This window comes from Triturus cristatus, chromosome 1_2 (assembly GCF_964204655.1).
Source record: "Triturus cristatus chromosome 1_2, aTriCri1.1, whole genome shotgun sequence".
Classification (NCBI taxonomy): domain Eukaryota; kingdom Metazoa; phylum Chordata; class Amphibia; order Caudata; family Salamandridae; genus Triturus; species Triturus cristatus.
In genome coordinates, this window is record NC_140580.1 from 468232445 (window position 1) to 468260354 (window position 27910).

General features: G+C 45.3%; 1 protein-coding gene across 1 annotated transcript in view; it reads left to right on the top strand.

Moving 5' to 3' along the window:
- The window catches only part of CFAP46 (cilia and flagella associated protein 46), a 1240276-nt gene that overhangs the window by 794562 nt on the left and 417804 nt on the right, over window positions 1-27910 (top strand). Inside the window, exons 41-42 of the mRNA XM_085606190.1 lie at window positions 8331-8466; window positions 27626-27823. Of these exons, the coding sequence (XP_085462316.1) occupies window positions 8331-8466; window positions 27626-27823 (334 nt within the window). The remainder of the gene's footprint in view (window positions 1-8330; window positions 8467-27625; window positions 27824-27910) is intronic.

Below are 27910 nucleotides of genomic sequence, written 5' to 3' on the forward strand. Positions count from 1 at the left end.
TAAGTGAAGCGCTAAAAAAACTCAAATGAGCATTCTTGGTTATCTGATAGTGCAAAACCAGATGAAAGTCACACATTCAGGCCAACCGCGATAGAGCATGGGCCAGATACAGAGACCAGGTTAGTCTCACTGAAAGAGTGACATTCAACAGTCCAGCTCAAAGAGTTCCATTCACAGTGGATGGGGCCATGAGGAGCAGGGAAAGCGTTGCAGATGGTCGCCGATGTAGCGCAAAGATAAGGCCAGGCATTATGAACGGTCAGCGCTATAGCTCGAAGTTGCTGTCCGGCATCCCGGAAGCTTCTTGCTGAGTGCATCACAGTGACGGTCACCATGAGCTGTCGATGATGGAGCATGAAGTGCAGATTTCACGTTGCCTGGCGTCACTGTGGCATGAAGAGTCGGGTTCATTGGAGCGACATGTTGATGGGCGCATCAGAAGGCAAGGTCTTGGCTCGAACAAACCCGTTTGCCATTGAGAAGAGCCCAAAACCTCAGGATTTCTCTTTTTCTTTAGAGAGGGGCTCCACAGGTGCCACACTAAGTGTCCAGGTCATCAGCACCAGCAGGTCAGCTGGGCAGCTGCAGGGAGCCTCTGGAGTGTGTTGTTTTCCTGTAACTCAGAACGGGAGGTCAGTCAGTGAACCCTTGGAGTCTCTTCAACCTGGGATGAAGGGTGCAGGTCCAGTCTTCCCTCTCAGCAAGCCAGGCAGCAGAGCAACAGGGCAGCATACTAGCAGAGCAGAACCCCAGTCATTCTTCTATAGTATCCACAGGCCCAGGAGTGTACTGAAGACTTGTATCTGAGGGTCATATGTTTATATGTGGTGCCTTCCTTGAAGTTGGAGAAGTTTCTCGAGCATTCCCTTTGACGTGCTTGAAGTTTCCTGCCTCCCCTTCCTGCAAGCTGGCTGCATGAACAAAGCCATGCTGACAAGTCCTTTGTGTGAAGGTAGGGCACAGCCTATTCAGTTGCAAGTGAGGCTGTGCCCAGCTCTGTCTGCCCCAACCTGCCAGTTGATGGCCCATCCAGACACATCTAATCTTTCTATTGAATGGCTGCCTGGGAGGAATAAACAAAATCTAACTGCCTTCTATACCCAGTCATATGACCAAGGAATAGGCTACCATTTTCAGTGTTTTAACTTAAAATCCAACTTTACAGTTAAAGAGGATTTTTAAGTACAATTACAATTGAACACCATACATGAAATGTTTACCTGTTCCCACTCAAAAATGAGCCCTTAATAAATGTAATAGGGAAGTCCTTTGTTCTCCTAAGAGAGAGGTAGGCCAAGCTGGGGCTTTAGTTTTCCATCCTGAATGAAATGAAGTGAACGGTGTGACTGAGAGCAGCACATGGGTAGGAGGGTGGGAATGAGATCCTGGTGTCTAGGTATCACCCTCTAAAACTATTAACCCTTTAGACTTGTGATGCCTGCTGGAGTAAAAAAGGTAACTTAAAGGCATCGGGGAAATCATCATGCCAAGTTGTTCAAGTGTCAGTGATGCAAGTCCAAGGCTGGCGAAGCATGTCTCAGGCAAGGCTAAGAAGGGTATTTTATAAAATTTGCTTAACATATTTTGCAGTGTTCTGTTTATAGAGAGATGCTTGCCACCAGGGCACTTGAAAGCATCAAGTGGCATCAACATGTGGTAAGGATAGCCATCTCTTAATGTGAGTAAATACATACTTTTGTGTTTTTTTGTCTTGTGGGCTGTTTTTTCTTGGCTCCATCTCATGGCTTACTGGGTCCAATCCTGACTCTAAACTATGAAAAACATTCCCCCTCCTCTCCCTGGTTCAGGGTGCAACATGTGTACAGCTATTCTGGTAGGACATTGGCCACCATTCTATGCCCTAACACAAGTATGTATCAGTGTCAGATCAAAGGAAATGACCTCCATCTTCCCAAAGAGACTGCATTTGCATGGATAAACCTGGTCACTTTCAGCCAGTTATCAAGGTTGCCGTATGTTTAAGGGCTACTGACATCTCTCTTTCTGCAGAATATAAGACTTACCTCAAATGAATGTACCTCCTGTGTGAGCGGGTGAAGATTTGCTCTTGGATGAAACATTATTTTGCATTTCAGGCAATATATTTGTGCATAAATGCTGTTATCAGGGAGCATGGCCTGTTCTGCTTACATCAGGCCCCTAGAAACATTTTCTCTGCATGTGACGAAGACCTGTTACAAAAAATGGAGATAGAAAATATATGCACTGTTCAGCTTCTGGTAAACACTGAATAACACACTTTTGCAATGCCAATAGGTATATTTATTTATTTTTATTGAAAGAGTTTTGTATAGCACGAACAATACCACAGGGGGTATCAGAGCGCTTTACAGATTGGTAGTTATGAAGGTACAAGAAATAATGACAGTAGCACAGATTGGACCAGAAAGACAAAAGCAATCATAACAATCATAACATTTCAATAAAGGCAAGAGTAAGAAAGCGAGTCCTAGAGTGAAACTGGAGATCAAGCCCAGAAATTTCTTCATCAGAACCTCTTTAACTTTCTTATGAAGGAAGCCGTAGATAAAAGCAGAACTGAACAGGACAAGGACAAAACAGATAATAACAATCAAAGCAGTTCACTAAAGACAAGAGTAAGATAGCGAGTCCTATGGTGGGCTGGGGAACTAACCCAGAAATGTCTTCATCAGAATCTCTTTAACTTACGACTTTTGAAGGAAGCTGTAGAATTATGTGCTGCATCCTGCTTTCACCAAGGTGTGCCTCTCACACTGCACTCACACAGGTGCTCTTTTCACCATGCACTCACACAGGTACAACTTGCTCTATTCTCTTACAGACAGACCCACTCCCGCCTTGCTCACACAGGCACACCACTCGTTCTCACTCAGGAGCACCGCTTATCCTTCACTCAGGAACACTGGTCACTCTTCCCTCAGTAACTGCACTTGCACCTGCACTCACACAGACCTTCAACTCTCCCTGCACTCATGGAGACATGCTCCTCCCCTGAACTCACACAAGCTCACTGCACACTCAGCAATCACACAGGCACATTGCTCACACTACACTTGTACATGCACACAGCTCAGTCAGCATTCACAACACACACTGAAACATCCCATAAATGCCAAGTATTGTATTGCGCCCAGTCTCAATTTGACATCTGAGTACCCACTCAAACTTAAATGAAGCTGGATACTCCCCTTATTTTCGCACCATTTTTGAAGCAGTGGTGTGCTCCGCTTGTTGAAGGAACTTCTTCACATTGGCTTTCACTCAAATGGCTGTCGTCTTGCTCCCTGTTTTTGTTCACATGCGGAAAGTAACCACTTCTCTACTTATCTGCAGCTGCTCTGTCTACCCTGTTCTAGATACAAAACTGCCCCTGGCAGAAGTAGCACTAAGTCCTTTACAATGTTTGACAAAAAATATACAGCACATTCGGCCACACTTCTCATAGGATGCCGCTACGTCACTACTTTTGAACGTGGTGGCCTGCTTAAATGAGGGTAAAACGCTAAAGAGGGAATAGGAGTGCTATAACCTCTATTTCAGTGTAACTTCCGGCCAACTAGATGTTGTATTCAAGGTAACCAGCACGTGGGCTGTTCTAAATACCTGTCCTCAGTAGAGCTCATTAAAGGTTTTTTTCTGTTGCTCACATAAGGTCCAGATACAGCTGTGCTGTCAATCCAAACCTAAACAAGCATTGGCATAGCCAATAGGTCTCGCCTTTGGGGCCTTATAAGTGTTTAGCCATGCAACAGTTGATGTTGTTGCACCAAGGATATTGTGCTGTATAGCTAAATACTTATAAGGTCCCAAAAGCGAGACCTATTGGCTATGCCAATGCTTGTTGCTATTGTTCCAGGCACTACAAAACAAAAAACATTTGCAAACATTTGTCGGCTTAAAAGTGATTTTCTCTTGAGCATCTTTGAACAAAATTGAATCGGGTCAGATTTGAAGACATTATTACTTGTATTAAAATGTTTAATTAGTGCCCAGACTTCTTCTTTTGAGGATAGCCCAATTTACTGGAAAGGGGTCAATTATGAGACATCGCACTAACTGCATCGTCATATACACTTGGAAAGTGTCATTTAAGGGACATCTCAAAGGCTCAAAGAAAGGAACTTTTAAGAAACAGGACACTGCTTACAACCAGAAACAGGAAAGAAAAGGTCACTTAAAATAGATCACGCTGCTCGACATAGGGACACAGCTTAGACATAGGGACACAGTCACGCCTGGCCCGAGAGGCGAGAGAGCGCAGACACAGAGAGACCAAGGCACATAATGAGTTTCATTTTAGTTATATGTTCTTGCATGAGGCATGCCTAGACACAACGAAGGCTATACACAATGGAGACATCACACTCCACGAGTCAGCTACAGACAAGCGAAGGGTCATATTAGAGACATTACACGAGACATGCCAAAATCTAGGTCATGGCTCATGCTGGAGACATCACATTACCTGAGATAGACCTAAACAGAATTGAAATACCCACAAAGTGGGAGTTATTTGCCAACAGGAAAGCTTGTGTGGCTGAGCAGCAGCTACAGAGATTGTTGTGTAACCAGCAGGTCTCAAGCTAGACTGCAGGCATGGCTGTCCCAATGATGCAGTCTCCCAATAAGGAAGAATGAGCTTGGTAACATGTTACCCATATTATGTGCGAAACCGGTCCTAGGTTGCTAGTGTTGCGGTTCAGGGAGGACCTGGACGACACCTGAGCTGCAGACTCAGGAGCTAGGGATCTGGATTTGAGTCTCAGCGTTGGCGCAACATCCTGTGATTCTGGGCAAATCCCTTAATCTTCCCCATGCTAATTGGACAGCGCCTGGATAACCTCACAGGTGATGAACTGCGCTAAATAAATGTACAAACTTTTAACTTTAACTTGGCAGTTCAGGCTGGACTGTTCCCATTGGAGCAGGGTCTAGACTGATTTGCTTATGGCTGGGTCCAAAGTGAGGTGGCATGGTGGGCGAAAAGCGGCGTAGGGATGCGGCCCGAGCAATTACCAGTGGCTGAGATTAATTCAAGCATTCCACCCATCACCTTGTTGTTGCACATGTTGGCAACTAGAAGACTAGTACTGAGGAGCACTGGTTGAGTTGTGGGTAGGCCTCGCACCGAGCATGCTTGTCCTTGCTGCGCGTGGGTCCCAGTACTGTGGGTCAGGACGGAGGTGCATTGGCAGAGCAGTGTACTGTCCGTGTACAGAAACACAAGATGGACGCTTCAGGACAGGACTGAATCACACGGGTGGAGCGATGTATGGGCCCTGGGAGTGGAATACCAGGTCACAACTGGGGTGCACTGGAGGAGGCAGGAGAGGGCCCAAATGTGAGAGCAGCAAGGCTGACTGGGGGTCAGAACTGAGGCACATCAGCGAGAAAAGAACTTAATAAAAAGACTTGAGGCGCATCAGCAGAGCCTCGGTACTGTAAATTAGGTTAAGCTGCAAGTCTGGATTGAGATAGGCAGGGACAGCAGTGTCGGGCCCCTACTACCAGCAGCACAGAGAGCAGTGGCAGATCGGGATAGAGGCCCTTCGGTGGAGCTTTGTGGCATTTTCATACATGCCAACATTTTCGAAGAGTAAAGAGGGAGATTTATTTAAAATAACCGGAAGAATACATTTCCCCCATTGACTTCTGTTGAGCAGAGGCGGCAGGCAGCTGAAATAAAGCCGGTTTTGGCTTTAAAGGTTGGGCATCTCTCGCCCGAATCGGACCTATTGACATGTATGAATTTTAAATGCCCGCAGTGAGCCTGGCATGGGTGGTGCCGCCAACTGCACTGGCCTCTGAGCAGGGCGTCGCCCTTATCTCCTTCCACACATGCCTGGTGAGAGCCTTAACCCTTGTCTCAGGCCCTGGGTTTAAAGGGGCACCCACAGGGCACACCGTCTGAAGAATGGGCATTTATGGTGTCTATGGGCAACGTCTCCTTGAGTCCATGAGTAGCGACGCACTTAAAGCGCTATTATGAGTAGCGACTCACTTAAAGCGCTATCTGTGTAGATGTGCATTCATTTCATTACTCATGCTTGTATTTCTTCATGCATGCATGTATACGTGTTTTTACTTGTGTGCACCCACCTATGGACATATTTAGGTACTTTTAAATTCGTAATGCACCTTATGTTTCCCAAGCCGCTTTGTGAAATTAACTAGGCACACTATATACATTAAGATAAGCGGCATTTAAAACAAGCCCGGCTTCGAAAGTGGTGCGCGCGAGCTGAGCATGGGCCAAAGAGGGCAGCTGACAGAAGAACAAGAGCCAAGAACAGGTTAATACCTCGAGAGAGAGCCCTTAATAGGTAGACGCCACATGTGCGCGGCAGAGGGGGTCAAAGTTTAAAGGGACGAGAGCGGTGGAGGTATCCAGGGCAACTAGCAATGCTGTCTGGCAAGGGGCTGAAAAAGACTGGGTGTATGCACTCGCCTGGATTTTATTTGTGCAGTATGGGTTCCTAATTGTTACCGCAGTGGTGTAGCCAAGGCAGCGGGGATGATACCTAACAAGACAGTGTTTTGTTGTGAGCACGACATAATCAGAACTTAAAAGCCACGGGAATAAGCTGCGGGGAGCGGCCCCTGAGTGACAGTTACAGGCTGGCGAGTGGACAAGCAACTTAATGACCCGTGACGGAGGAGACAGATGGCGGCTGCGCGCGTGCACACTCGCGTGAACACAAGTGCTAGGCCAGCCAGTAGCACTTTGAAAACTCACCTATTAAATGTCTCTTCGAGCAGCGCATGCGCGCTGGCTCAGCGAAACCTAAAAACATTAGCTGCTGTGTTAATATAGACTGTTATATGCTTCCCCAACTTACTTGATAATACTGAGTGGGGCACTCTTTTGTACTCCCCACATTCAGTGTCATGTAATTCAAAGCTTTTGCTTCAAGGAGAATATTTAGTGAAAATTTGGCACTTGGTTCCACATTTTTAATAACATACCAATCACAGAAACTTTCAACGATGTAGACACCAATATTGTTTTTATTTTATTAATTTCTAATTAAAAACAAGTATACACTATTCTTTCAAAAATACACTTATATCTAATTATATGCGAGAGGACACATCTCCAGTCATATAAAACGTTGTCTAAGTATATACAGGAATCCTACATATTCATATCTTACCCATGTATGCCCTGCCTCCAGCAGAGAGCATGACATATTTTTCAATACCCCTACACTATGAAAAGTACGGCAGACCAGTAACTCAGTCTCACTCCGCACTTCTTTCTTTTTAATTCTCTGTTCAAGCTTTCAAGAATAAAGTTACAATTGAAACAATGACCAAGAGATTTTAATTCACCAGATACGAACCCTCTCACACCCCCCTTATTCTTCATGTCTGGATGCTACTGTTTAACCAGAAGGCCTTCCTCCAGGTGGAGGGCAGCATACATTCAAAGAAAGACCCGATGATGATGCTGCACTATTACACGTAAGCGGTAACCCAGTTCATGCCGCCGTTGTACCTGTGTATAGTTATGAGGGTTCTTTTATGAAGGAACCAACAGCAAAAAGACCCTGGCTACACAGGACAAGTGGTCCACTCTCTTTTTGATTTTTTTGTATTGAACACAAGGAAGCCGAATGGACCATAGCTTCTTTCTCCCTCTCCATTGATTTTTTATATTTTTCAATAGTCATCTTCAAAGATGTTTTAACATGATTAGTCTAATTTTTCATCCAACTATCACCATCCCAATGTCACATTGAATTTGATCACAGTTTTGGCTTCTTCTGGGTGCATAATCAATCTCGACATTAGTTCAAATGTTAGCATCTGAACTTGAAATGTATAGTCTTCTCAAAAGGTGTATCTCATAACCCATTTTGAATGTTATCAAATATCTTTCCTGTTGATATTCCTCGGTTCATAGTTTTCCCCAATGATTGCCTTTAGACCTTGCCTAAGTTCAACATGCAATGCCTGGAAAATATATTTAAAAAAATAATTGAGTCTATCTATAGTGCATTATTTGCCAACATATATTATTATGATGATTATTTTTTTTGTTCCCAATGTCAGAATATTGTGATTTTAGATAAGGTATTTGGTTGTGCGTGGGCACAACATTTTGAAGTAAGATTGGCCCTGAGAGTTGAAGTGTTGCAAACATTCTAATGCCTGCATATGTGTAGTTTTTTCTATGTGGATATTTGCATAGACATGATGCAACTAAGTGCCTTTTACATGTCAAACCAACACAGTGTTAGTTTGTAAAGTTGTTCAGCATACTTCTAAAAAGTGTTGATTATATGTCTCATTTTAGCTGTGATTGCTATTTTGTTCTTCCATAGGTTGCTTGCAATGTTCACAGAAGATGAAGAAAGAAAACATTGTCACTATGTTGATGCTTATATACTAGCTCAGACAGCAGTACGTTTGACAGAAGAGGTGCTGTATGACATTCAGAGCTTGTTTGCACCTAATGAGGTACAGTAACTTTAATTCTACTCTTTCCTCATTTCCATTCTACAACAATTTCCAGTTTATATAGCTTCTGAAATCGCTTTTTTCTCCATGACATTTGCAAACATTCTTTCCTATGGATACTACACTCACTGCAGATTACTTCTTTTTCACATAGCACAATATCAGGCTGAGACCACAAAACAGTTTAGTTACTGCTGCGGGTCTCCACTTATGTCCCAGTGCATGGCTAGGGCATCACATGATCCCAAATTGTCATAGCAACTTTTTCTTAGATACGTTTTGTTACTGTGGACGGTTCGGACAGACGACTCAGGACACGGCGTCTAGTTAGAGAGGGTTTTATTTGCGGAAGTATGATTTTGTGCTGTTTATCCAGGTTCTGGTGTCTCTTCCCCAAGGGGTCGGCTTTCCAGTTCGTCTAGGCGGGGCGTGGCCAAAGGACGGGTCCCGGTGGTGAACGTCAGAGGACTCCCGATGTCGACCTCACCGATAGAGGGGAGACAAAACCAACAAAGACTCTGGTCAGTATGGTGGTTAAGTTAAAGGACAAAACGGGGCCCAGGACGTGAAGGGTACACTCCGGTGCTCTCGTGTCAATCTCCTACACTCAGTACGACCGGGGTGCTCAGGAAAGGTAGTGCAAGTGAGGGGGGGGGGGTAGAAAGGACCAAGTGCTTAAGTATTTACAGGTGCGGCGGCGAGAGGCATTTAGGTTCTTTTTCAGCCTTCTCCCTCCTCCCGACCCAGCCCGTAAAACGTTCACGCACCTGGGTCAGCCACGCTCCTCCGTGGGTGCGGCTCGGCGAAACGTGGGTGCGGAGTCCTCCCTTCTCCGACTTCTCCTTCGACGTAGGCTCTCGTATCTCCGACGTCCCTGTCGCTGTAGCTTCTCTCGTCTCCGACCTCTCCGTTGTTGCAGTCTCTCTCGGCTCCGTTCTCCTTCGCTCTCCTGCTTCCGCTCCGGTGTAGCCACACACTACGGGTCCGTCTGGCTCCGATCTTATTGGAGGTTCGTCAACTACGTCACAGTTGTGGGCGTGCGCACCAGGGAGCTGATCCCAGTTAAAGGGGAAGACCTCTGAGGATGTTTCTTCCACGGCTGTCACTCTCCAGTCGTCTTCCTGTGAATCATAAACAACACTGTCCGTGACCTCCGGCACCACCCACCAGTCCGCCCCATGCAATCCGGTGTCCCGGCTCGCCTCGTGACAGTTACCTTTCTCAATTTTTTGAGTACCCTTTTGTGCTCTCTGGTGTCAGGACTCCGACATGTAGAGAGAGCCATGTCCAGTGGATCCAATTGTGATGAGTGACCCCCATATCCAGGGTGATATGGACAGGACAGTGGAGTGTGTGTAAGAGTGACCTAAAGGGGAGACGTGGGAGGAATAGAGGGGGGCTAAGTGCCAGGTGCGCTCGCAGAGAAAAACGAAAGAAAACTAACAATCAAACTGTGATCCTCGAGCTTGTACTTGTAGTGAGTGACACCAAGCCAGGCCCTCCCCCCCTCACTGTCCATGTGAATGAAGGGAGAACCATGTGGACGGAGGGAGAAAGAAGAAAGAAAGTAGTCAGCAGAGACTTTTGAACTGGGCTTTAGGACACGTGAGCAGCCTAGTTTATGTCCGGCAGTGGGGGTAGGGAGCATGGCAGTATGTCCCGGGTCCGCACCCTCTGTTTCCACCATCCGCAGGGCATATACCAAAGGGCACGGCCCATTGTGTTACATCTGGGGGAGCCCAGGGGTGAAAGCTAGAGCAGTGTAAGCAGTGGTTTCAATGGGCGCATAGTCTGCCAGCTGGGACAGAGAGGTCTGAAAGGAGGTGGTGGTTATTTCCTGAATATTGGAGCATACCATTCAGTATAGCTTATGTGAGGTTGAGGTTGCCCCCATCAAGGACTTGTGTAACAAAAGAACATCAACAGCTTAATACTTAAAATCAGCCTTAAACATTAAGGGAGGATACATTCAGCCCATCATAGTCTGTCTGGCGACCTATGCCGGCTGCTTCAGCAGGGAGCATGATTTGTCTCTGTCCTTTTGCAGCACCTCAACCACCCGATGATGCCTGGTTCCGTCTGATTCTCTCCTGGGGTTACACCCATGTGCACGTGCCGGGGCTGGGATCTGGGGGTCTACATGGGGGAAGTGGGTCATCCTGCTGGGAGTGGCTAGTAGGAGCCAAGGAAAAAGTATTCATCGAGAATCCAGGAATGCCTCCAGGTCACCAGGGTCAGAGAATTACCGGGTCTGTCCGTCGTCATCTTTATCCTTGCTGGTTCCAGTAAGTCATATTTGATATGTCGCATTTCATCCTGAGTAATAGTGCCAGGAACCTTTGGCCCCTAGCGTTGGTTGTTGCTGAATTGCCTCGATTTGTAGCATTGACTGGGTGTGTTGGTGACACAGCTCACATACAATTATTGGGCACTAGAATTTGAGTGCCTCCACGGAGTGGAGGTGGAGGAAGTCCGGGAGCATGGCCATCAGACAAGCAATCATGTCTGTTTTTTTGCACCCTTTAGGACCCATGAATCCAGAAATTGTCTCTCCTCGCTCGTTCTTCCAAGTCAGTTACTTTTTGGTACAGAAACTCAATGTCATGTTCACAGCCCGGGATACAATCATATTGGGCCTTGACGGCATCGAGCGTTGGTCCACTTTATACAGCCACGTGCGGATGACTGACATGTCCTGGCGGATGAATTTCATCACTGTTGGGAGATCAGACATTTTCATGCCCATCGCTGTGAGGATGGCCACAATGGACGAGATCTCTTTAAGGAGGACCTTTATATCTATCCTAGAGGCAGACGAAGAGTCCTGAGGAGACACCTTCGGGTTCTGTTGAGAGCGCTGTACTGCCTCTGAGGGCAGCAGCTGGCGGGCTGGTTGTCGATGGGTTGACATACAGAGCAAGGCAGACATGGGTAGGACAAAAGAGTCCCCACTCTCAGGTTCCTACCATCACATTCAGGCTGTGGGGAGACCAAGAGGAAGGAGCAAGTCACAGAGGAGAAGCCTGTTGCCAGGGCGCTGAGAGGGCCAGTTTGCTACACTGATTGCCAAAAGGGACAGTCTAATTCCTTAAGTCTTACTTGGGAGGCAGGGCATGCAGAATACCAACCAGACTAGGCCCCATTCCCTGCCAGGACAACAGAGGCCTCTGGAGCCTAGGACAGGTCCCCCTCGTTGCCCATGGGAGGTCAGTGGGTATAACTGAAGTGGACTTGGGGGGAGGGGTCATTTTGGTTGATCCAGTGACCACCAGGCCTTTCCCCAACTGCTCCGACAGCAATTACAGAGGAGGCTCGACTGTAGGAACTAGGGCGTACGTGAGGGTAAAAATTGCAGTCCATGGAAGCCAGGTGCACCTTCCCCCTGGGATAGGATACTGAGCTTGGGCTGACCTGGATGGAGGCAGGGGTCTAGAGGCCCCTATGTCAATACAGCTCCCAATTAGGGGTATTGCTGTTCTATAGGTCCCTTCGCCAAAGGAGGAGGCAGGATTAAGACACCACAATAACAGCTGAAGTCAGGAGAAAGGCAGGAGGCAGCCAATCCAGCAATCTGAGTGGAAGGAGAAGTGGGCCGGTGCCTCCCAGGAGGGTGTCTGCCTGAAGGTCTCCTCACTCTCTCCACAGTGTAGGGGGCCGGGCCTTTGGGAAATTGTGGCGTGTGAGATCACAAATGGGGAGGACCCCCTCTGTCTCCCTGTGCTCAGCCCTATACAAGGCCAATCCACTCCGTCGAGGTCCATAGGGCCCCAAGGCACTAGCTGTGTGGCCTCCAGCAGTCTCCCCACTAGCACTTAGGGTGTAGATGAGGCTGGTGGTGCTACGTCAGCTTGAGATCCACTACTCAGGGGTATATCCCCAGGCAGTGATGCTGCAACCCTGTGATGTTCTGAGCGGATGGCGGGCCAGCAGAGACATCCTTCATGGCCCCCGAGGGGCTGCATCGTTGGTGGACATAGGTCTGGGAACTAGACCCAGAAGTAGGACCGACTAATGCTGAGAAAGGGTCTTGGATGATTCCTGGGTGGCCATGGTGGAGCAGTGGGCCATGCATGGCCCCCTGAAGCTGTGGAGCGGGCCTGGTGCGTAAGCAAATGAAAAACCCTCCCCGAGCACTGAAACCTATAACAAATGTCAATCATCAAGTAATCAGTTCATGAAATAGTATGCGGATCCAAATAGTTCACGTTTCAATGTCCATGAGTTTATTTAATTTCCTTTAAATCAGGTGTTCTTCTCTTGGCACAACAACTAGTCCACATCCAAAAATTCAAATAGATAGTTCTTCAGTTTATGGAAAAGAAAAGCAGCCAACACGTGTTGGTTTCTGAATAACAATGGGCTTACTCTTTTATGGGTGGGTGTTTGTATTTACATGTCCCTCTCCAGACCCCATTTTCCAGCTACCTCCCCAGGTTCCTTCCCTATTTACTTCTAAGTGCGGAGACCTCTGCAACTGGAGGCAGAGAGCTTGGTACAGAAAAGATAGGAGAGTTGAATGTCGACTCCCGCAGGTTTGTGAACAGCATTTTTGTAGCAAGTGAGAAGTACTATTGTAGTACTAATAAACATACTGCAAAGTACAGTTTGTGACTAGGGGGCATATGTATGAACAAGCCCTTTTGCGATTCCTTAATAGGGATTTTTAGCGAATTGCTATTAAGGAATCGCAAAATGCTATGTATGTAGGAATCGCAATAATAATTGCGATTGCGTAATATTCCTTAATTGGGAATCGCAAATCGCGGTTCGCAATTAAGGAATACCTTCCCATTTATTCCTATGGGCGTAGAGGCCCATAGGAATGAATGGGAAGACATTCTGAATTTGCGATTACCAATTAGAGAATCGCAATTTGAGAATGCAATTACAAGGTTGCTAGGGTGTCATAAGGACACCCTGATACACCCCTGAAATGAGCATGTGTGCACATGTGGCGCACATACATGCCCTAAGGGCATGTATGTGAGCCACATGGCACTTTGAAAAAAGCAAAAAAGTGCTTTTTTCAAAGAATTCACAAATTACCACCAACTGTCAGTTAGTGGTAATTTGTGATTTCTTATGCCAAATTCGCACAACTTAGGTGCTTTCTACATCGCATTTAAGGAATTGCAATTTGCGATTCCTTAAATGCAATTGCAAAATAGAGAATTGCAAATTTTGCAATTCTCTAATTTGCGATTGCCCTTTTGGGTTGATACATCCCAAAAGGCCTTTTCCCGTTCGCAAACGGGCCGTTTCTGAGAATCGACCCGTTTGCGAACGGGAAAAGGGCTTGATACAGATGCCCCTAGGTCCCTAATTTATTATTGTTTAAGAACAACTGATTATCACGTTGGAATTGAAGGGGGCATTTTGACTGCTTGCTCATGTCCTTTAGCTGCATACTCTGGCCGGAGCTTAAGTCCAGAGTGATTATCTCCATCCCTAGCGCCGCAACGCTTCCTCAAGATGCTATTGGGGCCGCCATCCGCCCTGGTGGGACTACGAGTCCCAGGGTGTAACGAGGGTCACAGCACTGCCACTTCTGCTACCGCAGGAGAGGGGGAGGCACTACCATCGCGCTACAAAGCGCAGCCTCTCCCCCCGCGGCACCCGACGTGCGCGGGATGCGCCCGGGTGAAGCCCGGGCCAAGGGTGGGCCCGTCCTTGCCCGTCATTGCCCGTAGGAGGCTGGGCTGGGCCATCCCCCTGATAACGAGACTCTGGAGCTGTCGAGCATCTTACCCAATCCAATCTACATAAGGTACTGTTTACACCATCACTTGGGCTTTTGTAACACCCACTAATATTGCAATTCCGGCAAAATTCAAAAGCGGAACTTTGAGAACGTATAGCTACACTGACATTGTTGTTTTCTGGACCTTGTGTCTACAGTCTCTGGTGCTATAGTATGGCGCTGTGTTACGTTGCAGTCTTAGTTGCCCTGCAGAAAATATATAGTTGATTATCAGTCGCAGTAATGGGGAAACAGAAAGAGATTGAAGCTGGGCAGGGAGGTGCTACAAAAAAGCGATTAAAAAACAGACCTTGGCAACTGTAAAAGGTGTAGAGTGTGAAGGGGGGACTGGCGAGGACATTTTAGACCGTATAGATAATATTGTCACCGATTGTGAGGAATTGTTGACATCACCCGTTCCAGCCCCTATTCCCTCGACAGTTGGAAATCCCCATATTAAAACCCTCCCTGCCATTACTGGATATGGAAACATCCCTAAATTATTCAAACTTGCTTCTAAGAAAACTAAATCGCCTGAAGTTGCAGTTGAGCATAACATAGTTTTATCTAGCACGCTGGATTTGGCCGGTCCGCCTTGTCCAACAGAAAATAGAGGATTAGAAGAGTTCCCACTGTGCAATCGTTTTGCTGCTCTTGCTGCACTGGCCGAGGATTCCCATATAGACATGCATAGTATTGTTCACATTCACGCACCTTTACTGCCCATTACCCCAAGCACAGACATTGCGCAGGAAGTAAGGGATGATAGTAGTGGTAGTACACCTTTAACCCCTCACCTCCTGACTGAAATAACATCACTAAAAACCAGTATAAAGGGATTAACCTCACTAGTCTTTAAACTTTATCAAAGAATAGACAACAGCAATGGACTACATCTAATGTCAGCAGCTTCACCAAGTGCTCTACCTACCCAGGTTGGTCCCGTTGCGAGGCAGAAAGTTACTAACGAGAATCAAAATGGCCAAAACACACTGCTTATGGATTTAGATCTACGCTGGTTTCAGAATAATAAGGTAACCACTTGTGCCCCACTTGGGCAATACAGACCTGTTAAGGTGCAAGATAAGGGAAATGTGGCCGTGACACGGTACAAGGTAGAACCTGCCACACTACCAAGATTAGTTCCCAAAACCCCTAATAGGATACCTGCATACCATAAAGCCTCTGAGGCATCTCAGGCATCCCAGGTATTCAACCACAAGCAAGATATTCCCTCACCAATTCCAATCTTTCTGACTAATGTTCCTAAAGTCGACTTTAACTGCCTTAGATATGAGAGTGGGAATGTCCTAAAAAATAAAGCTATACATTGGCTGAGATACATCAGAGGGTGTAGATCTATAATAAGGGAGGACATCATCCATGCCAAGAGGTGCATCTTGGCTGTTAGCCCAGTGGATGCAATTGAATTAACATTAACTTCAAATCAATTAGTGCACGACCTAATCGCCCTGGAAGTAAGATCTCATTCCAGCGCATCAACAAAGATTAGCGCAAGTGCGAGTAAAGTACCCCTGGCTTCCCCTAGTTCAACACTCTTGCAGATTGATTGACTCATTTCTACACCTCCCAGTACAGCAATGAGCATCCTTAGTACGGTTCATACGACCCCTATCTTCTTGAGGGTTGTCCAGCAGAGCAAGAGCGCAGGAGTTTTTTTTTAGTAGAGCCTGAACAATCCAACTTGTCAATGGCAGCAAATATTTGCACTCAGGTTAGTTACCCAGCCAGAATATCTGACAGCCATGATGTGCCCATGTTGCAAGCTTTACCCTCTCCCCAGGTCCGGGCAGAATTAGTTAATGGGATATGTTGAACATCCTCTCATGGAACCTGGCAGGTATAAGTAGAAAGTGTAACTGCCCGTACTGGTTGGATCTGGTTTCTCGCCAGGAAATATGCTTATTTCGGCAAACCTGGTGCCAGATTCCTATATATTTTCCTGGGTTTAAGGTTTTTTTCAAACCAGCAGTACCTGCCAAAGCGGGACGGGCGTCAGGGGGGGGCTACTTATTTTGGTAAATCACACCCTGAATTGTGAAATAAAAGAGCTGGTTATTAATAATCCAGACATTTTGGGGATTAGGCTTGGAAATGGGAATGGACAAACTGTTCTGTATAAAGTATATGCTAGGAGCACCAGAGGTGGTAGTTCGCCGACTCTTTTTGTCTTGCATAATCTATTGGGAGACAGGAATGTCAGCTACCCACTGATAATTGGTAGCGATTTCGATGTTACATTTGAACCCCTTGATTGGGTTGAGTCCTTTGATGTGTCCGAAGAGGATAAAGTTTGGAGGGTACCTCCGCTGGAATTACCTCCAATCAAAAAATGGCCACATGCTGCCCTCCAATTGAATGCAATATCCCTAGAATACAGGCTAAGGGCCACCAATGGTCGAACTAATTCCGACAGAAGTGGTGGAATGACCTTTATAGGAACAAATGGGCCAAGTCGGATTGACTATATACTAGTGGACCTGACCCTGTGGCCCGAGTACAGGACATGTTTATACATCAGGCCTTTGATAGCGACCATAACTCCCTACACTTATCCATTAGTCATCTGTGGGGGAGAAATCGGCAGGATTCCACTGCCCCACTATGCACAAGGGAGTTAAGTGCTCCAAATGATAAGCGTCGGCTTAAATGGCCCATGGTTTTGGCAGATGAATCTAGAATGCAAAAGATTATTGAAGCTCAAGTTGAACATTTAGTGACATTAGAATCAGCAAGTAGTGATCTACACTATATGAATACCTGTAGTGTCCTCCATAGAGCTTTTTTTGAGCAACTGGCCACCTTTTTCTATATCCCCTCTAAAAAGATTAGATCCTCGTGGGGAACTCGCCATGGAGTAAATCCTTGGTACAATAAAGACTGTAGGTCAGCGAGAGCGAGATTGACCACAGCAATTAAAAATAGGGACCAAGTAAGCATCCGAGATTGCAGAAGGGTCTACAGACAGGCACAGGGTAATGCCAAAAAACAATGGGATGAAGGGAGATGGGAAGAGCTAGAGGAGGCTATTGGACATCCTGATCCTCGACCATTCTGGTTGTTAGAGGCTAAAACAAACTTTGACCGCTCCCCTCCCCTGGCTAACAACATCTCACCAATAGAATGGTACAATCATTTCAGTGAACTATATTCCATAGGTAATACTACTGATAGTTTTCGGATGCCCCCCAACTTGGATGCCCAACGAAGTATCATTGTATTTACTAGAAAAGAGATTATGAGTTCCTTAGATGCCATTATACCTGCTGAAGCTTCAGGCCCAGATGGCATCCCAGGCGACCTCTTTCGCGCCGACAGGGCGAACTGGGCAATGTATTTGATGAACTTGGCCAATGATATTGCCGGACGAGGAAGTGTTCTGGACTTGTGGAAGGGGGCTGAAGTGATCCCAATTTTTAAAAAAGGGGACAGGTCTAACCCCGCCAACTACCGCCCAATTAGCTTGATAGATTGCGCCCAAAAGGTCTTCTGTCGCTCGCTCTTAACTAAAATCCAAACCTGGATGGATGAAAAGATCATCCTCTCTCCACTAAAGGCGGGCTTTCGACGGAAGACCAGTACTATTGATCAGGCCTTTCGCCTTCTCTTGCTATATTGGAAGGTGGTTGTGTTTGGCAAAGGCAACTTATATCTTGCCTTTATAGATCTCTAAACCGCGTTCGACCTAGTCCCCAGAGATCTACTTTGGCAAACCCTCATGAATATGGGAATGCCCCTTGAAATCTTATAACCTTTGGTTAGGCTGCATGAGATAATTTTGCACGTGTGAGGTGGGGTAACCAGGGGCAACTTACCGACCCAATCACGATCCGGCGTGGGGTACGCCAAGGGTGTGTCCTGGCCCGACCCTTTTTTCTCTCCATGTCAACCAAATTGTCGACCTTTTATGTTCAACTCCGGCTGATGCCCCTTCATTGGCGAACCAGAAAATAGCTACCTTGCTGTTCGCTGATGACACTCTTTTGGTATCTAAAACTCCTGTGGGTCTCCAAAGCTTCTGGACCAATTTAAGGCCTTCTGTGATGCGAGGGGCTTGGTTATCAACACTACTAAAACCAAGCTGATGATAATGAACCCTCGTAAAACTTTTAAACAAAACTTGGTCTTAGATAATGTCCCATTAGAGAGCGTTAGTACCTTTAAATATCTGGGCATAACGTTGTCTGATAGCATGACTTGGAATAATGATCTGAACAAGGCGTCCCTAAAATTCTCTCAGCTATCAGGGGCCTTGCGGCACGAGATCAGCTTATCATATACTAAGCCCGTAGCCCCAACCCTATTCTCTATTGCTCAAAGGTGTGAGTAGTGTGCTCTATGGGGCAGAACTGTGGGGTTTAGTGGATGCTAGGAAATTAACAATAGTGGAAAATAAGTTTCTTAGGAGTCTTGTATCCCTGCCTCAAAGTACCCCCCTCCTTCCTTTGATATTGTACCAGGTAGTTAGGTCAATACACGATCAAGCGAGTTTGCGCCTCTTGCTTTTTTGGTATAGGTTGATCACTACTCCTGACCTGGCCCCTTATGTTGCTGCTTTTAATGAAGTTTCTGCTTTAGACAGGAACTAAAAAAAAGGGTGGATAAAATATGTTAATACCTTCCGGTCAGCAATTGGTCTCCCAAATGAGTCTGTTAGCTCCCCACCACTGTATTCAAGGGACCTAATGAAGCACCAATACTGATTATGGGTAGAGCAGACCACTTACTCGAGGAATCACCATGGTAGTCTAACCGATGTTTTTTTAGATATAAAATCCTCTAAACATCTTGAGAAATTTTTTGCTACCATTAAAGTGCCTGGGGACAGGAAACTGTATACGCAGTTTAGGTACGGCTGTTTACCTATTAATGCTTTTACCAATCTTTGGCTAAACAAAAACAGCCAGCTTAAGTGATGCCTGTCTTGCTCAGTTCCAAACGAAACTGTAGGCCAAGTTTTTTTGCATGCCCCGCATATGCTAGATCAAGGAGGAATTGGTTGGTCCCATTATGTAGACAGTTGGGAACTCGTAGCCACCTCAAAGCCTTTCAGATCTTAAGATCAGATACGAGACCATCTTTTGTATGCGCTGTTGCAAAATTTCTTGGCCAGTTTTGGGCCATCATGCGAAGGCTACTGTCTACTCTTCCTTGTGCTATTGTCTAGCTGCAGTAAAAATTCTATGACTGAGGGCGTTTTAATTTTCAGGTTCCTGTTTTTAATTTTCCTTTTAAAAGTCTTTTTAACTAATTTTACCATTTTTATTCAAATTTATAAAGGCAAAAGGGTCTCTATGAAAAGTTTCAGAGTGTTAACTGTGGAGATTGTTAGATACTAATGCATTTGAACTTTACTCTTGTTTTACCTATTTTTACTTGGTTCTAATAGTAAATAATGTTTTTCTGTGATCTTCTTTGTGCCTACAAATTCATTATGAGATACTTGACTTTTAGAACCCGGTGTATTAAATACTCCTGGTTATGATAACTGTATCCTGGGCTCCACTGCCAAGGAAGAATTTGTGTGTATCTGGTTTTATAACTGAAATAAAGATTTAAACTGTGATTATCAAACGGACAGACAAATATTTGTTGCTAATACGACTAATTCACCTACATGACAGTCACTAACAGATGTGTCTCATTGGGCATTTTCTTGACATGAAGAAAATGCCTGAAGGAACAAGGATGAGAGTTACAAAAAGTTTTTTGATGATAGGGTGCCTTTATAGTAACTCTGTAAAACACCTATCCTTTTCTTCTTAACATTTGCAAAATGTTATTTCCTCAATTTAAGACTTTGGAAAGTCTGTACCATAACATTGTTGGGTACCATAGTTTTTGCGCATGCTATGATTCCAGATTTAGTGGTGGGGGCCAGAAGAAGGTGGTAGGGGACAGGGGACAGACGGATGGATGGACTAACAAATGGAGGGTGTTAGGGAAGGGATGGGGAAAATAATTTTTTTTAAATGTAACTTTGCTGTCACTGCCTCCGATGCCCGCCTCAGTGCTCTCCCAGCAGTCTCTGGGATAGCAGTCTCCCTACCCAATCCAGACGCTGCTCTCATGTTATGAGAGCAGCTCCAGGATTGGTCTGAGCTGCCTGGTCTGGTGCTCAGACAGTCCCTGGGAGACTGCAGCTTTTCCCCAACCTAGCAGTGTTCACAGCTGGGTTGGAGAAATAGAAATGCTCATGTCTGTTTTGCTGACCTAAGACGACCCCCCAAACTTAAATGTGCACTTCTAAGTGCCCACCACTCCTCCCGCTCGGCCAGGCCCTACACGCATGCCATTCACAGAAAAATAAAATGATGTTGTTTTATTTTCATTTTATTTTTCTGTCACCGACTCTGACGAGTGGGGTGACGCTACTCCGTCATTAAGGAGGAGCCCCCCTTGTCCAGATTGTTAGGAATTACCATGGAAGTCTTAATTTGAACACAGAGGGTCTGATTCCGAACTCGCTCAGAAGGGCTTCCTGACGGCATCAGTCAGGAGCGAGTCCAAATTGCGAATGCGATTTCCGACCGACTCGTCCTGCCGTACGAGCGAGCGAGTACGATGTGAATATTGCCTTGCGCTCCCAGCGCCTTGTACCTGTCATCGAAGCCCTCCGGATGACTACAACATGGCCGACTCGCGCAGCACAATGGGCCTGATTTCCGAGCAACCAAGTACAATACAAGCGTCGAGCAGCCGGATCGACTGGGAGCCACCGACTCGAAAAAGCTTCAGGAACAGGATTTCGGGGTGCCATAGCAGGCCCCACTTAACCCGTAGCCCTACGACTCGTTTACAGGGGGGACCCAAGGTTCCCACATATACATGCATGTACGGTGCGGGGGGCTCCGACGTGTCCCCACGATAGGGGACGCCCTTTTCCGTGACTTACTTTTTTCTCAATGGAAGCCTATGTACGCAACGTACAACAGGTTCCCATTGACTTCAATGGGGTTCCGAGCGGCCCGAGTCCATCAGCACGTACGTGCATCTTACTCGCTTGTCCGGACTTCCGGAGCAGGTTTCGCTCGGAAAGCCCTCCGGATCTGAGTCGGCCGTAGGGCTTTCCGAGCGAGATCGGAATTGGGCTCAGAATAGTATACATTAGAAAAAAGTTACTTTCCTTTCCTTCTAACTTTAGTCCATACATCACTTGTCACTCTCCTATGATTATTTAGGGCCCGACGAGTATGATGCAAATACGGGCTGACAGACTGAGGTCGCTCAGAGCCACATTGAAGTCACATAAGCTTCCATTGGGAAAAAAGTATGTTGCGGAAAAGGGTGCCCCATGGCATGGGGACGTGTCGGTGCCCCCACACAATACATGCATGTGTAGGTGGAACCCTTGGGTCCCCCTGTGACCGAGTCGTAGGGCTACGGGTGAAGGGGGGCCCGCTAGGGCCCCCGAAGTCCACTTCCCAAACCATTTTCGAGTCGGTGGCTCCGAGTCGATCCGGTTGCTCGACGCGCGAGTCGATCCGGTTGCTCGGAAATGGGGCCAATTGTGCTGCGCGAGTCGGCGAGTCGTCTGGAGGGCTTTGCTGATGGGTATGTGTTGCTGGGAGCGCGAGGCGATATTCACATCGTACTCGCTCACTCGTACGGCAGGACGAGTCGGTCCGAAATCGCATTGGCGACTCGAACGCATTCCTGACCGATGCCGATGGGAATCGGCCATTAATAGTGAAATTGGGTCTGAGTGTCTTGAAACTGAGGTGCATCAACCATAAAGCACCATGTCTCCATGTCATGTGGTCTTGTCACTGTGCCTGTGCTACTGAAGGTAAGTAGTGTTTTTGTCTCTTAGATCTATACGACTGAAGACCTGTTTCTAATGGGCACTATTTCCTTTGCTGATTCTTTCTTCGAGCCACCCCAGATGTCAAGCTACAATTTCTGAAGCTTTTTCTATACACTTGTTATTTGTTGTGGAGAGTCATACATGTCGAAAATGTAACAACCCAATTGCCTATACATAGTATCACCTGGCTTGTTTTCCTCATTTCCCTTTACTGATCCAGAGGCAATATATCTCTGGAGCCATTAATTGGAGTCTACAACTGGACTCCAAAAATCCTCTTTTAATTTAGTTAAATGCTTTAATTACATCTACTTTGAAATAGCCATCTTCTGCTTGTTATTCCCCCAGATTTTTGTCTTCAGTATCCTAAGTTTGCTGAACCTGGTTTTAGTGGATTCAGGACGCTGCAGACTTTACTCCTGTTAAACAGTGGTAAAGGGATTGTGCTCTCCCTTCCCAACATGGTGAAATTGGCATACACCTAATTGCCACCTTAAATTATTTATTAGTCCCTATTATATGGACTATGTGTGCCTAAGGTTTGTAAATTAAATGCTACAAGTGGGTTGCAGCATTATTTGTGCCAGCCACTAGAGTAGCACTGCAAACTATGTCTACAGGCCTCCCCTTGCGACCTGTGTTTGCAGCTTTAAGCTGCCATTTTGACCTGGCTAAATGTACATTTTGCTAAGCCTAATCTTCCTTTATAATATATATAAATCACTCCAGTCTCACATGGGCGCAAGCAAGCAACACTCCCACTATAACCTCATATTAGACCATGCTTATCTTCTGAGAAGTTATTGGTCTATGGTCATAACCTTTTAGATGGTTATTGACATCATTGTGTGAGTACAAGATTCTCACAATAATGTGATCAGCAGCACTTAGAGCAACTGTCAATACTCCTACTGATAGTACTGTGTTTTACATTGTACCTGGTTGAGTAAATGTGTAAGGAGGAATGTGGCTCCCTTATCTTTATTTCTGAGGTAAAACAAGGATCTTTTTTAGCTAAACACTGTAGCCTCTAAATTTGCTCTTTTTTTTTTTTTACAAATGTGATTGCGTGTCATATTATTATGTGCAATTAAACTTATTACTGGTACTGTTTTGGTGGATGAATTTTCCTTTTGAGCCTATTGATAGTCACGACATAAAATGTCTGACTCTCAGTGTCCTATTTTTAGCAACATTAATTAGATGTAAGACTAACGCTCATTTAGACTAAGGCTACGTAGGATTTATAGATGTCCAGACCCCTGTATCACTCTTGGATATGTTTATTATCAGTGTGTTGCTCTTTGAGGGACCTAAGACCTTTCTACCCAGTTTGAAGAAAAGTTTCCTGCTTTGATCAACAAGGGTTATAAACTTTGAAATACTACTTACACTACATTGTAAAGTACAGCTTTGTAAAAATATTTTTGTGGAATCTGATAGCAGAACCCAGACCTTGTTCCTGTGATGATCAAAATGAGCATGCTATTCCTTGTTGAAACTTTAGGCAGCCATTTCTAAGTGAAGAGATATTAAAATCCTTCTTACTGTCCATCAGTCAGTCTACATCTGGCTCCTGAGTTTCAAAGTCAACTCTTCTTCTGGTATTTGGGCTTGTATGCACACTGATACCACCTGAGTTGGAGGGCAGCTTTAGTGGCCGCTTTTTCTGAGAGAAGGGATCATGATCTCCCTCTAAGATAAATATTGAAACCGTTGTCAGAGAAAGATCGCATTTACACACAGAAAAAACAAAAATTTGTAATGCCAATTGGTCTTGCTTACTTTACATACTATTGAGACAGATTAGCATTGCCAATGCTTGTTTAAAGTAGTCCTCAATATCTGTTCAGATTGATGTTGCATCGTCCACCTGTCTGCTGCTTATTTCTAGTAACCACTAGGTGGCACTGAAAGGCAGCAAATTGGTGCTGTGTAAACATGACTGTGTTTGCAATGCTTCGTTTGGAGCAGGATGAATGACAAATCTACTGACAGTAAAACCAAAAATCTTCTATTGGCTTGGCAAAATAAAGCTTTTGCCAGGTGTCAACCTTCCTTTTCAATACATAAATCACCCCTAGGGTAGGCTCTAAACAGCACATAGAGCAGGGTGCGCTGTATTAAAAAAACTAAACCTGTACCTTTAAGTTCTACATGTGCTGGTAGTGAAAAACTCTCAAATTTGTTTTTTCACTATTGCAAGGCCTAATTCTCTTATAGGAAAACAATGGGTTAACTTATTACATTTAATAAGGGATAACACTTGCTTGGGAGCAGGTATAAATGTTATGTTTGGTATCTGATGAATTTTAATTTCAAATCCTCATTAATGGGCTTTAAGTCAAAATTCTGAATACGCCATGTTTAGAAAGTTAGTATTTCTTGTCCTAAGCATTTAGTGTCTGCAGACTGTATCTTGGGTTACATGGTTAGGTGTAGTTGGCTGTTGGCCTTTGTGTATCCTCCAGACAGTATCACAGTAGAGGGCGTGGGTGCAAGCAGGATGGGTCGTCGTGACTTGATGAGATGGGCAGCTGTCATTTATCACACTTGCATTCAAAGACACTGCCTCAGCTCGCACACAAAGAACTTCACACTAGCCTATTGGACTGCAGACAGACTGGGACCAGGGCAGGGAAGCTGAAAATTCCTGATACCTCTTGGTAGGAAAACCCCAGAAGCTTTGCCCATTTCGAAGCTGGCCTCTGGTATAAAACTGGGACCCTCAGGCCCACTATTCATTACACTCCTGGGCATGTGGATGCTACAGACTGCCCTGCTGTGAGAGGACTGCCCTGCTGCCTGAGCCCTACCCAGCTGTCTGAGTAGGAAGACTGGACTTGTAGCCTTCCTCCCAGGCTACTTGAGTAATTCCAGCTGCTAGTTAACTGGCCTCTTGTTCTGAGCTATAGCAACAAAACAAGCTCCAGAGGCTGCCATGCAACTGCCGGCTGACCTGCTGCACTGCCTGTGCCCTGATGGCCTCTGCTGGAGTGAGGTCCTGAACCCCAAGAGGTGCCTCCCAGGCCCTGCACCCTCCTAGAAGAAAAGGAGAAATACTGAAGTTGTGGGCTCTTTGCTCCTGCTGATGGGCCCGTTTGCACCAAGATCTTGCTGCCTGTGCCAACCGCCAATGAGAGGCTCCGGTGAACCGGACTCTTCACTACAGCAACGACCGGCAATGCGAGATCTGCATTTTGTGCTACAGCATTGTCAGCCTTTGGTGACCGCCAGTGATAAGGTCCAGCAACAACTGTCCGCGATGCCAGACAGGATCTTCGCTCTACAGTGACGACTGTCCGTAGCGCCCAGCCTGCTCTTCGCGGTACTGTAACGACCATCCACGGCACTCTCCCTGCTCCTCGTGGCCTCCTCCACCGTGAACTGGACTCTTATAAGGTAACTTTTTCAGTGGGACTAACCTAGTCCCTCTATCCAGTCACGTTCCATCACAGTCAGCCTGAACGTGTGACTTTCACCAGAGAATTGGATGTGGCGCTTTCTGCTTTTAGGCACTAAGCCTACCTTAAATCTTTGAAATCACATATCTCTGGTTTTACTGATTGGATTTTTGTCCAATCAGTAAAACCAGATTTGGTGTCAAATAATTTATAAAATTTTACTATATTTTTTTAATGAGTATGGGATTTGTCTTTTGTTTTGTTTTCACTTTATTACTGTTTGAGTGCTGCATAAATACTATGAAAAGGTTAATTTAGTGACTTTTTATGGTTCACCATAAAAAGGAGTGTGGCTGTTGCTTGAGAAGGGCTCACCCACACCCCAACCATCAACCACATTTCTCAGAATTAGTTACAAACAGGTTGTTGTTTCATATTTAATAACTATTCATGCAACAAGCTAAGGTTATAGAGTCGAATTATGTATTGATGCTAAAGTCTCCATAACAGTGTTGATAAATTTAGCAATAGTCCTTGATGAGCAAACAGGGATATGCTGAACAGGATTATCATGTGAACTTTGAGAATGCCATTTAACGGGCGATAATTGTTAGAAAATGTTAATTAATTTCTATGGTGTTTTAAATGGAATAGAGTGAATGTATGTTCATTAGAGCTGGCTTTTTGAGCATACCGATTTATTGGAACTATCACAAGCTTTGATTCAAATTTAGGTCTAATCATACACAACCAAGACAAACCCTCCAAAATTCGAATTCAGCAACTTCAATTTGCTCTGAGCAAATCTAGAGCCGTTCAAGAGGCAGACAAAAGCAAACAGCAGTTCTCCTCATCATCTGTGCCAGTATCCTCTCTGATTGAGCTGCCATGTGCACAATATACCCTTAGAAGTATGGAACCAATAAAGACATATGATTTCTATAGGTTTTCTGCAACAATGTTAGGAGAATTCTTGAGATAAATCAGTCCTGCAGCTGCTTTTAGAAGGTTGTTCCCATCCATCTTCCAAAACATTGCAAATCATGCATCTCGCATCCATTCATTCCGACCAATAAAAACTGCAATATGTGAGGTGGGCATACTCCTCTCGAAAGGCACTATGGTGGGTGTTTCAATTGCATTGACGTTACGAGGATTCTACTCAATATAGTTCTTAGTTCCCAGGCAAGGAGAAGGTCTGAGACCAATTCTAGACCGTTTCTATCTAAATAGGTTAAGGATGAAGCCAATCTTCAAAATGGTAACTCTTCAGACTCTTCTAAAGCTAGATGTGCACACCTTTCTCCTATACTAAGAACTACTGGATACATATTTCTTTATCTCACTTAGACCATGCCAGAGGAAGTAGTTCAGATTTGTGATTAGAGAAGAGCCTTTCCAGTTTAGACTTTTCCGTTTTTAGTTCTTTTACTGGACACACTTCCCAGCCTAGAGTTTTCAGCACAGTGAGGCAGTTGTGGCGGCTCAGATTGGAAGACAGAAGATTCATATGAATCCATTCTTCAGCATTGTTCATGTAAGCATGGTCTGCATATTTGGCCATACCCAACTTCATAAAAACTTTGCAGAAGGCAGGGAATTTGTTCCTTTACTACATACTTATGGCCCAGCTGACATCTCTTAACACTGGCAGAAACTGCCATCACAGCCGTTCCTGTCAATGTATTAAAGGTTTGATGGATGGCACAGACAAAATGACAGGAACACCTGTCACACATTTAAAATGTTTTTCTTTTTTCAAAAACAATATCCAATGTTTTTGAAATTACAAAAACGTATGACTCCTACACCTTTGGAGTTGTCTCCAGTGGCGCAGGGGTAATGTTAAAGTTACCACTGCCCCTTCCGGTGGTAAGGGGCAGTGAAAACTGCTCATTTGACTGTCCACTCTAATTCGGGAGGAGTGGTTGAATCACCAAACCTCTGACAGCCTTTACTTCGTTGGGCTGTTCGTGGATGTCGGAGTATGTTGAAGATGAAGTAGTCTTTGTCTTTTGGTCTGGCTGTCTGTAAATCAGGTGGAGGACCTTCAGTTTGGCTCAGAGTATCCTCAATGCCAAACTCTACATGAGCCACTTAGTTTAGTTTAGCATGTATTGTACTTTTGTAATTAATTATTTTCAGCATCAGAAAAGCTGAACTTTAATGCCAGTTTCTATTTTTCAGACTCGAGGGATCAGCTTGCCAGTCATGAGAAGACTTGCTAGTATGAAACTTAGCCTGTCAGAACTGTCCTTGGAAATGTTTGATCTTGTTTGCATTGAAAATCAGAAGAAGATTTTACTAGAAAAACAAAAAGGGTCAATGCACAAAATGATTGAAGAATTTGTAAGAGCAACACCTGACTACACGCCTACAGAGCTGGTAATCCTTTGGTGCAATTTGTGATACTTTGTAAAGTCCATATTTCATGCAAAGTAGTCTGAAGAGTTAACCGAGGCACTAACTTCT